We start from the raw sequence: 12541 nt of genomic DNA, 5'->3' as shown, positions 1-12541 counted from the left end.
GAGAAAACAGCCATCCTCATGGGGAATCAGATGTGCCAAGTCACCAAGTCCACAATCATCCACCTGAATGGCCTGGACACACTCGCTGCCAGTTTACAGAGAGTTAAACAAAGCCACCAGCTTTTGGATGAACACACTAACCTGTAAGAAAGTGACCTGCAGCTGTCTGCTAGCAGCAAGATGCAGATAGTCCAGGAAAGGGAGAATTGACCAAAGGCTTGTGGTAGTTTTTAGTCTTTCCAAAGCACACCCACATTTCATCCCTTGCCATGATGTAATTCCTAATGTAGCTCTTCTCAGCACCATTGATAGGGGGTCCTGACTTTCATCATTCGCCAGGTCTTCTGAGATCTCCAAGGGGACAATTTACCTGAAGGTGCAAATACCTGGAGTGGACTTGGTTGGCACAGGATGTCGGAGTCATGGCAACTTTCAACAGATTTGCAAGCAGATGTACAATGGTCATAGACAATCCACATACAGTGAAGGACTGAAATCTGTTCCAGTTGGTGTACACTGCAGGATGATCTGACAGAGAAGTTAATGATGTTCTAAACTTGTGGAAATCCAGGTAGGAGCTATCATTATCTAACTGGCATCAATGCGCATTTTTGGGCAGCCATGATAGGCATGGCATTAGTGATTGGAAGATTTGCTAAGTGTGAGATCGTGTGCACAAGAACATTTTCAATACATGGATGTACCTACTAGAGAAGGTGCAAAACTTGACCTACTCTTGGGAAATAAGGCAGGGCAGGTGACTGAGGTGTCAGTGGAGGAGCACTTTGGGGCCAGCGACCATAATTCTATTAGACTTAAAATAGTGATGGAAAAGGATAGACCAGATCTAAAAGTTGAAGTTCTAAATGGAAGAAAAGCAGTTTTGACGGTATTAGACAAGAACTTCCAAAAGCTGATTGGGGGCAGATGTTCACAGGTAAAGGGACGGCTGGAAGATGGGAAGCCTTCAGAAATGAGATAACAAGAATCCAGAGAAAGTATATTCCTGTCAGGGTGAAATGAAAGGTTGGCAGTTATAGGAAATGCTGGATGACTAAAGAAATTGAATGTATGGTTAGAATCCTTAGAAGAGTGTAAAGGCAGTAGGAGTATACTTAAGAAGGAAATCAGGAGGGCAAAAAGGGGACATGAGATAGCTTTGGCAAATAGAATTAAGGAGAATTCAATGCGTTTTATAAATACATTAAGCACAAAAGGGTAACTAGGGAGAGAATAGGGCCCCTCAAAGATCAGCAAGGTGGTCTTTGTGTGGAGCTGCAGGAAATGGGGGAGATACTAAATGAGTATTTTACATCAGTATTTACTGTGGAAAAGGATATGGAAGATAAAGAAAGTATGTCTTGAAACGCAGAAAGGTGGATAAGTCCCCAGGACCGGATCAGGTGTACCCAAGAACTCGATGGGAACCTAGAGAAGTGATTGCTGGGCCTCTTGCTGAGATATTTGTATCATCGATAGTCACAGGTGAGGTGCCAGAAGATTGGTGGTTGGCTAACGTGGTGCCACTATTTAAAAAGGGTGGTAAGGACAAGCCAGGGAATTATAGACCGGTGAGCCTGACCTCGGTGGTGCGCACGTTGTTGGAGGGAATCCTGAGGGACAGGATGTACATGTACTTGGAAAGACAAGGACTGATTAGGGATAATCAACATGGCTTTGTGCGTGGGAAATCATGTTTCACGAACTTGATTGAGTTTTTTGAAGAAGTAACAAAGAGAATTGATGAGGGCAGAGTGATAGATGTGATCTATATGGATTCAGTAAGGCGTTTGACAAGGTTCCCCATGGAAGACTGGTTAGCAAGGTTAGATCTCATGGAATACAGGGAGAACTAGCTATTTGGATACAGAACTGGCTCAAAGGTAGAAGACAGAGGGTGGTGGTGAAGGGTTGTTTTTCAGACTGGAGGCCTGTGACCAGTGGAGTACCACAAGGATCGGTGTTGGGTCCTCTATTTTTGTCATTTATATAAATGATTTGGATGTGAGCATAAGAGGTACAATTTTTAAGTTTGCAGATGACACCAAAAGTGGAGGTGTAGTGGACAGTGAAGAGGGTTACCTCAGATCACAACAGGATCTGGACAGATGGGCAATGGGCTGAGAAGTGGCAGATGGAGTTTAATTCAGATAAATGCGAGGTGCTGCATTTTAGAAAAGCAAATCTTAGCAGGACTTATACACTTAACAGTGAGGTCCTAGGGAGTGGCTGCTGAACAAAGAGACCTTGGAGTGCAGGTTCATAGCTCCTTGAAAGTGGAGCCACAGGTAGATAGGATAGTGAAGAAGGCGTTTGGTATGCTTTCCTCTATTGGTCAGAGTATTCAGTGCAGGAGTTGGGAGGTCATGTTGCGACTGTACAGGACATTGGTTAGGCCACTATTGGAATATTGCGTGCAATTCTGGTCTCCTTCCTATCGGAAAGATGTTCGGAAACTTGAAAGGGTTCAGAAAAGATTTACAAGGACGTTGCCAGGGTTGGAGGATCTGAGCTACAGGGAGAGGCTGAATAGGCTGGGGCTGTTTTCCCTGGAGCGTCGGAGGCTGAGGGGTGACCTTATAGAGGTTTACAAAATTATGAGGGGCATGGATAGGATTAAATAGACAAAGTCTTTTCCCTGGGGTCGGGGAGTCCAGAACCAGAGGGCATAGATTTAGGGTGAGAGGGGAAAGATATAAAAGAGACCTACAGGGCAACTTTTTCACACAGAGGGTGGTACATGTATGGAATGAGCTGCCAGAGGAAGTGGTGGAGGCTGGTACAATTGCAGCATTTAAAAGGCATTTGGATGGTTAAATGAATAGGAAGGGTTTGGAGGGATATGGGCCAGGTGATGGCAGGTGGGACTAGATTGGGTTGGGATATCTGGTCGGCATGGACGGGTTGGACCGAAGGGTCTGTTTCCATGCTGTACATCTCTATGACTCTATGATATGTAAAAAGAGACAGAGATGAAGAAAATCGGGCGACCAGTGATTTTGATAGCACTGGCCACTTGACCCTCTTAGAAGGCCACCTTGTTGTAACAGATTGTAGATGTCAGTGACAAGCTGCTGCAAGAGCCAAAGCCTCCTGAGAGAGGCACCATTGCTCAGTCACTGTTCAGTCATATTGAAGAAGTTTATCTTTATTCCATTGTCCTCCGTGGAGCTGCAGTTCAGTGTTCCTGTGGCTACCAAGAGAATAACTGTTGCTGTTAATGGTGTCCCTACCTCTAGGGCAAAAGCTCCAGGTTCAAGTCCCACCTGCACCAGAAAAGTTTCATAACATGCCTGAACAGGCTGATTAAAAATGTCTACAAGACTAGTCTGTGCAACCTTCTCTAATAATTTAGTCTATGGCCATGCTAGTCATAACATGCCCGATCTTGTCTGGTCTCAGAAGCTAATCAGACTCACGCCTAGTTAATACTTCAATGGAAAACTGGCTAGGAATACCAGAGGCATTTGACTTTGGGGTTCATGGGGTGCAGTGATTCTCTGGGCGAGAATGTCCTGGTTCAAGTCCTAACTGTCCTGAACATGAAATTCATATAAATATATAAGATAATAATACATAAATAAAAACTAAAATAACAAGGAAGTTAATTTGACAGTTAATTGCTGTGAAACATATTTATGTATCGGACCTGACACCTTGAACTGGGTTTCCTACTTGCTTCTGAATGCACCATGTTAAGTGCAAAGGAAAACAGGTTGCAAACGTGCTGCCCATTTTCATGGCTTCCCTCACTGCACCTGGCATGGACCTAAAGTTACCAAATTCAATTCCATCCAATATTCCAGCAGATGCCTAACCAATGATTTGATTATTTCGCCACTTTGTTTTTATATGTAAAATATTATGCAGTGACTGCTGGTCTATTCCTGTTCCTATTTTCTATGTCGACATTTCCATGATTGGGCAGAATCCAATTCAACGTTTTGTGGTAATGTTTTCCTCATGAGAAATAACAACCTGGTTTATTTGGAAATAAAACTGTGTTCTGTTACGCATGAACTTTAAAGACAATACTCGCCATTCAAGTCAGTGCAAAGTCAATAGTCAGACAAAAAATGGCCATCAACGCAGAATGTCAAAACTATCAGCTTGAGTAAATGGCATGCTTTACCTGATAAGATTAATTTTCCCAATCAGTGCTGCCTGTTCCTGGAGAACCATGCAAAGGGCATCAAGGGAAAGCTGAAACAGTCTCTGAGGCATGGGGGCAAAGTCTAAGACGATGACTATGCAATGTTCTTGTATTACACCAAAAAACTGTTTACTCCCACTGGTCAGCCACTCCAATCGTCGTTGGAAGCATCGTATTGCCTGAGTGAGAGCGACAGCAAACTGCTGAAGCTGTTCCTTACTGGCTGTTAGCTGTAAAACAGAGGGCAAGCTCATGGCAATATTTGACAACGTGTCTCGCAATATTTGAAATTAAGCCATTTGACTCCTCCGTAAAAAATTGCATTAAATCAATGAAATGCAACATATGTTAAGATTGTTCAAATTAAATTTGCATTAGTCTCTCATCTTAGCTATAACCTTTATACTGCTAGTGCGGGTACAGGACAGTATGAATGTATGTATCAATGATGCTGATTATATCTAGCGCTGACATTCTCATTATTTACTTCATAAGATCAATTTAATCACTTCTTCCAAAAATTTGCACAAATGCATTTCAAAGAGGCTTGTCGGGATTTATTTGGAGAAAGTGGGTGGAGGAGAAAGAATAACTCATTCCATTTTTCTGCCAAGATGAAGAGTTCCAATACTTAACTTCAATGTCAGTATAATATTCCAGCTTACAGCGCTGTAGTATCAATTCCATCCAAGCTGCTAAATATTGTCTTTGGTTCACAGCCCTGATTTAATGAAAGATATACTGCAACTTCAGCCAACAAACAGGAACACGTTGACAGTTAGGAATGATGACACAGCTTTAAAGTATAGGAATGCTTATTTCCATACTCAGTCGCAATAGAAAAAACTCCAAAACTGTGCCAAGGTATAAGCTCCAGCTCAGGTCCCAACTGCAGTATTCTTGTTCTCAAAAGGGAGAAGGTTACATCTGTTTCCAGCATTGGAATGATTCCTGAAGAAGGGCTCATGCCCGAAACGTCGATTCTCCTGCTCCTTGGATGCTGCCTGACCTGCTGCACTTTTCCAGCAACACATTTTCAGCATTAACTATTATGTGACACAGTTATTCCTCAAGTGCAAACCACTGGCTCCTCATATCGGCAGACTTTTCATGAAAAGAATGGTTTGCACATGATGGATGTTTGTGGTAATATTTGGCTATAGAAATACTGTTGCATGCTGCAGTGATCATTGTCAAAGACCCAGCCATTTGCTTCTTTTGTGTGACAGTCAAACAATAAATATTATCAAACAATAAATATTATCAAACAATAAATATTAGGTAACTGCCTCTTGAACAAGAACAATTGTTTGGATTCATCGTGTCTAAACTTTTGAACAGCTTCAGAATCAAGAAGCCTTTCATCCTGTAAGTGCTAGCAACTGTTTAATAGTTTACAGCTATTCAATCTGAGAAATTAAATGTAAGATCATGAGGGGCAAAGATAAGGTCTTTTCCTTAGGGTAGGGGAGTTCAAAACTAGAGGGTAGATTTTTAAGATGAGAGGAGAGAGATTTGAAAGGGACCCCAGGGGCAATGTTTTCACGCAGGGGGTTGTTCGTACGTGGAATGAACTGCTGGAGGAATTGGTAGATACGGATACAATTACAACATTTGGACAGGTGCATGAATAGGAAGGGTTTAGAGGGATATGGGCCAAACACAGGCAAATGGTTCTAGTTTAATTTGGGAAACTTGGTCAGCACGGCCAAATTGAACTGAAGGGTCTGTTTATGCGCTGTCTGACTCTAAACTTCTATGACTCTGGATATAATTCTCTCTCCATAGATGTTACCTGACCTGCTGAGTATTTATAGCACTTGATTATTACTTGTAATAAATAGCATTATATGCATATAAAGAAGAAAAGTAAAAACACAGACTATTAAAGAAAATAGCTCAGCTTCCTGCACTTTCTTTCAGGTATTCACATACTTACATTGTAAATCCTACCATCTTTTCTCACATATCGCTGGAACAAGCCTTCACCATAACATGATGACACGGGCTTCTGCAACCCATAATCAAATTCTGCAAGATAAAATCGACATGGATTAGCAAGATAAAATGATTTGAAAGTCTGTACAAAATATTAGTAAAAGAGGCAACATCTCTTTCCCAGCATCAAAATAAATTTCATACACATAAATACTTCACAGCTTTTGCCAGAGTCGAAGGCTAATGGATCTCTACAAAACTGCAGCAAACTCTTAGGTGGACACTTTCAGAATAATGCACTAATTTTTTTATGATGCATTTTTTCTCAAGCCAAGACATTTCAAAGTTACCACACTGAACATTAAATAATATTTTACAGGAATTATATGTCCATCTTTATATATATCCAACTGTTTAAGCTGAAGATATGCCATGGCATAATAGAACATAATTATTATGTCTGCAAGCTTAGGTAGCTTAGAACAAAAAGATATTAAGACAAATTTTGAGACGATCTTTAGCTCAGGTAAAGGTTCTGGATGTAAGTTTGCTCGCTGAGCTAGAAGGTTCATTTTCAGACATTTTGTCACCATACTTAGTAACATCAGTGAAGCTCTGGTGAAGCACTAGTGTTAGTGACCCACTTTCTATTTATGTGTTTTGGTTTCCTTGGGTTGGTGATGTCATTTCCTGCGGTAATGCATTTGCTGTGGTGATGTCATTTGCTGTTCTTTTCCTCAGAGGGTGGAAAATGTGGTCCAAGTCGATAAATTTGTTGATACAGTCCCGGTTGGAATGCCATACTGCTAGGAATTCTCATGCATTCCTCTGCTTGGCTTGTCCTAGGATGGATGTGTTGTCCCAGTCAAAGTGATGTCTTTCCTCATCTGTACGTAAGAATACTAGTGAGAGTAGGTCATGTCCTTTTGTGGCTAGTTGATGTTCATTATTTCTGGTGTCTAGTTGCAAGAACTTGCATGAACTGTAACAAACACTACATTGGACAAACAGGCAGAAAACTAACCACCAGGAAATGACAGAACCAGAGGGTCACTGATGATGTTACCCAGTATGGTGACGAAATGTCTGAAAATGAACCTTGCAGCTCAGCAAGCAAACTTACATCCAGATATCAAGACTGAAATATACCATGGTTCATAGACAGAAATTAATTTCATATCTAACTGCTTTATCTAAAATGTATTTTTAGCAAATCTTTTTTATTTATTCAGTACAAATTTGATTATATATTATGTTAATTTACAACAATGTGGATCTAGATATTGCATTTCATGGTGAAGGAGTAATACTCACTGGTAACCTTGGAAAAACTCATTCAGTGAGTCAAATTACTCTATTCTATCACAACTTTGAATTTGGCAACAGCAAAGTCATCAAACAAGATGAACAGCCAATCAGAATGGAAAATTCTCAAAAACAACAAAGCAAGAAGTTAAAAAGCACTAATTATAATTCACACGTGAAGCATTATATAAAAAGAGAAATAAGATTATTACAGAGACATAGGCTTAAGAAAATAGGGAAGTTCCCAAGCTATTAAAGAAAATTCCAATTATTTAAAAAAAATGGAATTTTAGATATTCTTGTGCATGAACAGAAAATAAGTTTCACAGGACCAAAACGGCTATTCATCAGTGAATATGACTGTTAATAATTCAGTTGCACCTCATTTAAAAGGGATTAACATCTTCAACAGTTTTTACACAAAAAATAATGAAAACATATTGAAGTTCACATCAATTCACTGATTCAGCATCAAATGCATCTACAAAGAACACTGTCAGAAGAGGTCAGCCACATTCCCACAATTTCGAGTCATAGAGTCATAGAGCTGTACAGCACAGAAACAGACCCTTTACTCTAACTCGTCCACGCCGACCAGATATCCTAAATTAATCTAGTCTCATTTGCCAGCATTTGGTCCATATCCCTCTAAACCCTTCCTCCTCATATACCAGTCCAGATGCCTTTTAAATATTGTAATTGGACAGCCTTCACCACTTCCTCTGGCAGCTCATTCTATGTACATACCATCCTCTGCATGAAAAAGTTGCCCCCAGGTCCATTTTAAATGTTTCCCCTCTCTCCTTAAACCTACACCCTCAGGTTTTGGACTCTGCTACCCTGGGGAAAAGACCTTGGCTATTCACCCTATCTATGCTCCTCATGATTTTATGAACTTCTATAAGATCACCCTTCAGTCTCCAAGGCTCTGGGGAAAACAGGCCCAGCCTATTCAGGCTCTCCATCTAGCTTAAACCGTCCAACCCTGGAAACATCCATGTGAATCTTTTCTGAACCCTTTCATGTTTCACAACATTGTCCCTATAGCAGGGGGAATAGAATTGAACTCAGTATTCCAAAAGTGGCCTAACCAATGTCCTATTCAGCCACAACATGATCTCCCAACTCCAATATTCAATGCACTGATAAATAAAGGCAAGATACCAAATGCTTCTTCACTATTCTGTCTACCTGCAACTCCACTTTTAAGGAACTACAAGTCTGCACTCCAACGTCTCTTTGTTCAGCAGCACTCCCCAGGATCTCACCATTAAGTGTATAAGTCCTGCCCTGATTTGCCTTTCTAAAATGCAGCCCCTCACATTTACCTAAATTAAACTTCATCTGCCAATCCTCAGCCCACTGGCCCATCTGATCAAGATCCCATTGTACTCTGAGGTAACCTTCTTCGCTGTCCACTACTCCTCCAATTTTTGCTGTCATCTGCAAACTTACTAACCATACCTTCTATGTTCACATCCAATTTAAATGTAACATCTACATAAGGTCATGAATTTCTTCTTTGTGTTTTCATATGACTGCCACTCCAATTCTTGAACCACAAATCTTTGAGCACATGGGAGCAGGGTGTCCCAGAAGGTAGTAGGAACCAGGGTGAAGGATTTCCTTTCATTTTCTGCTGCTGCTCTGCCTCATCATTAAAGTATATTGATTCAAAAGTACCGGCTCTTAATGGACAAGTTTTTGCCATTCTGAATAAACCTCCTCCAGTCATTAATGTATATGCTGCCACAATTCAGACAGAGTACCAGATTGTCTCTGAGACATTTATTTTCTATTCTCTGGAATGTTGACCAATTCACAGTTAAGAAAATTGAATCTGGTGGTGAAGACAATGTTCAACCACGGTCTTCAGTCCATCATAGCTGATTTCTCAGGAGTTCTACCTAAATGTTTGGCTTCAAGAAGGATGTTAGCTTTTCAATAGGTAAATGGCTGGCTAATGGAGATGCTCATCACATTCCAGAGTCTCTCCTTCAATATGTGTGTGTGTTTTTGTGGGAGGAACGGGAACAGTGTGGGTGGAGTGGAACATTTAGCTGACTATGTGTGAGAGATTAGATTAGATTACTTACAGTGTGGAAACAGGCCCTTCGGCCCAACAAGTCCACACCGACCCGCCGAAGCGCAACCCACCCATACCCCTACATTTACCCCTTATCTAACACTATGGGCAATTTAGCATGGCCAATTCACCTGTCCTGCACATCTTTGGACTGTGGGAGGAAACCGGAGCACCCGGAGGAAACCCCCGCAGACACGGGGAGAACGTGCAAACTCCACACAGTCAGTTGCCCGAGGCGGGAATTGAACCCGGGTCCCTGGCGCTGTGAGGCAGCAGTGCTAACCACTGTGCCACCGTGCCACCCATTGGAGTTTTGTTTTGGCAACATTTAAGAATAGGCAATACGGCTTCTACACAGAATTGAAGAGGTCAAGGGTGACAAACAAATCTGGTGCAGAGTTGAGCGTGTGTTGCTGGAAAAGCACAGCAGCTCAGGCAGCATCTGAGGAGCAGGAAAATCAACGTTTCGGCGTGGAGACCTTCATCAGGAAGGTGCAGAGGCAAGTGTGATACTGCAGTTATCTGCATACTGGACATCATGTAAGGCTGTGATACTCAGCTTAGTTTTGGCATGGAGGCAATTAAGATTAAAGAGATTTCTATCTAGATGGTGTCTCCTGCTGACACAACAGTGTGATGAGATGAAAGGTCATTGGCACGTATGTTGTAAATAATAAGGGAGGTGATTATGCAGTTTTGCTTGACTTTGATCCAAATTTTGAATGGGTCTGGTTCTGATCTCCATTCAAGACCTTGCAGTCATATCATCACAAAGCAATCGCAAGACTTTATGAAAAAATATTTCATGTAACGCAGGCCTCACTGATTAAGTCAGTATTTATTGTCCATCTGTAATTGCTCTTGAGAAGGTGATGGTGAGCTGACTTCTTGAAATACTGCAAACTTTGATGTATAGGGTCACCCATAGTGTTGTTAAGGTGAGCGGTCCAGGATTTTGGCCCAGTGGTGATAAAGGAATGGCAACATAGTACCATGTCAGAATAGTGTGTGGTTTGAAGGAAAATTTTGCAGGTCATGCTGCTCTCATGTATATGCAGCTATAGGTAGTAAAGATCACAGATTTGAAAGGTGCTATTGAAGGAACCTTGGGAAGCTGCAGCAGTGCATCTTGTAATGGTATACAATTCTGCCACTATGTTTTTGTGGTAGAGGGGTGTTAGATTGATGTCTGTGTTGGGAAGGGATTAGAATTGATCATTGAACAGATCATACTTAGTAAACCTCAAGATAATCAGCAAGTGTTCAACATTACTTTGTTAAAGGGAAATCATTTTTAAATCAATTTATTGGATAAAGGGGAAACTGTAAATGTACTGTGGCTTTCCAGAAGGCATTCAACAAGGTTCAGCATGAATGGTTATCACACAGAATTGATGCTCATGCTATACAGAGTAACATACTACCACTGATAAAAATTGTTTGGCTGTCAAAAGACAGTAAGCATTTATAAGTGAGTAATTTGCTGATAGTAGGATGCGATGCACAGAGTCCCACACGGATCTATTCTGAGGCTTCAGCTTTTTACAACTTGCATCAATGATTAACATGAGGGAGTGAAAGTATGATAGCTAAACTTGCTGTTGTGCAGCAGACATAAGATGGATCCAGACAAGTAAAGAGAGGCTGAGTGAGTGAGCAAAAATCTGGCTGATGAAAAATAATATGGAAAAATGTCCAGTTGTTTACTTTGGCAGGAAAAGTAAAAGTGCAGTGCATTGCTTACATAGACAACATCTGCAGAATGATGAGATGCAGAAGAATCTAGATATTCCAGTTCATGAGTCACAAAGCATACAGGTGCAGCAAGTAATTAAGGAGGTGTATGCTATCCCTCATTATATAAAGGATTGAACACAAAAACAAAGGTGTTGTGCTTCGCTTACACAGGTGTTGGTGAGACCACATCTTAAATACTGGGTCCAATATTGGTCATATTTAAGGAAGGTTGTAAATGTATTGGAAGCAGTTCATAGAAGGTTTACTAGATTGACACTTGGAGTGAGTGGGTTGTCTTATGAGCATAAGTTGGACAGACTGAGTTGTTTCCAAGAGTAACTTGACTGAAGTTATAAGGTCAGAATGATCTTGACAAGGTGGGTATGGAGAGGATGTTTCCACTTGTGGGTGAGTGCAGAACCATGGGGCATTATGCTAAAATTAGGGGTTTCCATTTTGGGACGGTGATGAAGAAAATGTTTTCTCCTAGATGACTCAGGAACTCCGCTAACCAAATGCCCTTGACGTTGGAGGATTTGATGGGCAGAAGATGTACCTTCTCTTAACATGCCTGTGAAATTTTAGGCTGTAGTTAAACTTAATGGAAACCCAAAAGAACTGTGCTGTGTCATAAATACCTGACAGCAAGCTACATATACACCCAATCTCCACACTCTTCAGCTCCAAGAAAAATATGTACTCTATTTTCTTTCAATTCTAAGAAAGATAAAGAGTATATCCAAAAGAGATAGAAATACTTTTAAAGCAGACATCATGCCATCAGCTAATTCCACACATCAAAAACTTCACTCAGAGGCTGCACACATCCACACCCTTCATTCTTTAACATGACATGACAGATAAATGACCAAATAGTTGGTATACAAAATGTGCTAATGTCATTCTATGAGAAATTCAATAAATGTTACCTTCTCTATGTTTAAACCCAATCTGTGACAAGATCTGAGACAGGGTCAACCTGTTTCTCTTGAGTCCATGTAGCTGAAGCCATTTTGATGATGAAACGAGAGTCTGCACGTCAAGTTCAAAAAAGGAATTCTTCTCCTGTGCTTTCACCATTTTTAACTGCTTGTTTGTCCTTATTAAAATATATGCAAATTAATCTCTGTTGACTGGGTTCTGTTTCAAATCAAACATTACATCTGCCAACAGAACATATTTCAATTAATGATTTATAAATATGGCAACTACATAAAAATTCCAACTTTAGAAGTCATAGAGTCACAGAGATGTACAATACAGAAACAGACCCTTTGATCCAACTTGTCCATGCTGACCAGATATCCTAACCCAGTCTAGTC

At 40.8% G+C, this 12541-nt stretch overlaps 1 protein-coding gene across 1 annotated transcript in view; it reads right to left on the bottom strand.

Annotated features, from left to right (window-relative positions):
- Nucleotides 1–12299, bottom strand: part of LOC132816968 (von Willebrand factor A domain-containing protein 3B-like) — a 135897-nt gene extending 123598 nt beyond the window's left edge. Inside the window, exons 1-3 of the mRNA XM_060826995.1 lie at nt 12149–12299; nt 6093–6184; nt 4133–4383 (exon numbers count right to left, since the gene is read on the bottom strand). Coding sequence (XP_060682978.1) covers nt 4133–4383; nt 6093–6184; nt 12149–12299 — 494 coding nt within the window. The remainder of the gene's footprint in view (nt 1–4132; nt 4384–6092; nt 6185–12148) is intronic.
- Between the last annotated feature and the right edge of the window lie 242 nt (nt 12300–12541).

This window comes from Hemiscyllium ocellatum, chromosome 6 (assembly GCF_020745735.1).
Source record: "Hemiscyllium ocellatum isolate sHemOce1 chromosome 6, sHemOce1.pat.X.cur, whole genome shotgun sequence".
NCBI lineage: Eukaryota > Metazoa > Chordata > Chondrichthyes > Orectolobiformes > Hemiscylliidae > Hemiscyllium > Hemiscyllium ocellatum.
This window is presented reverse-complemented; position numbering and strand designations above follow the sequence as displayed.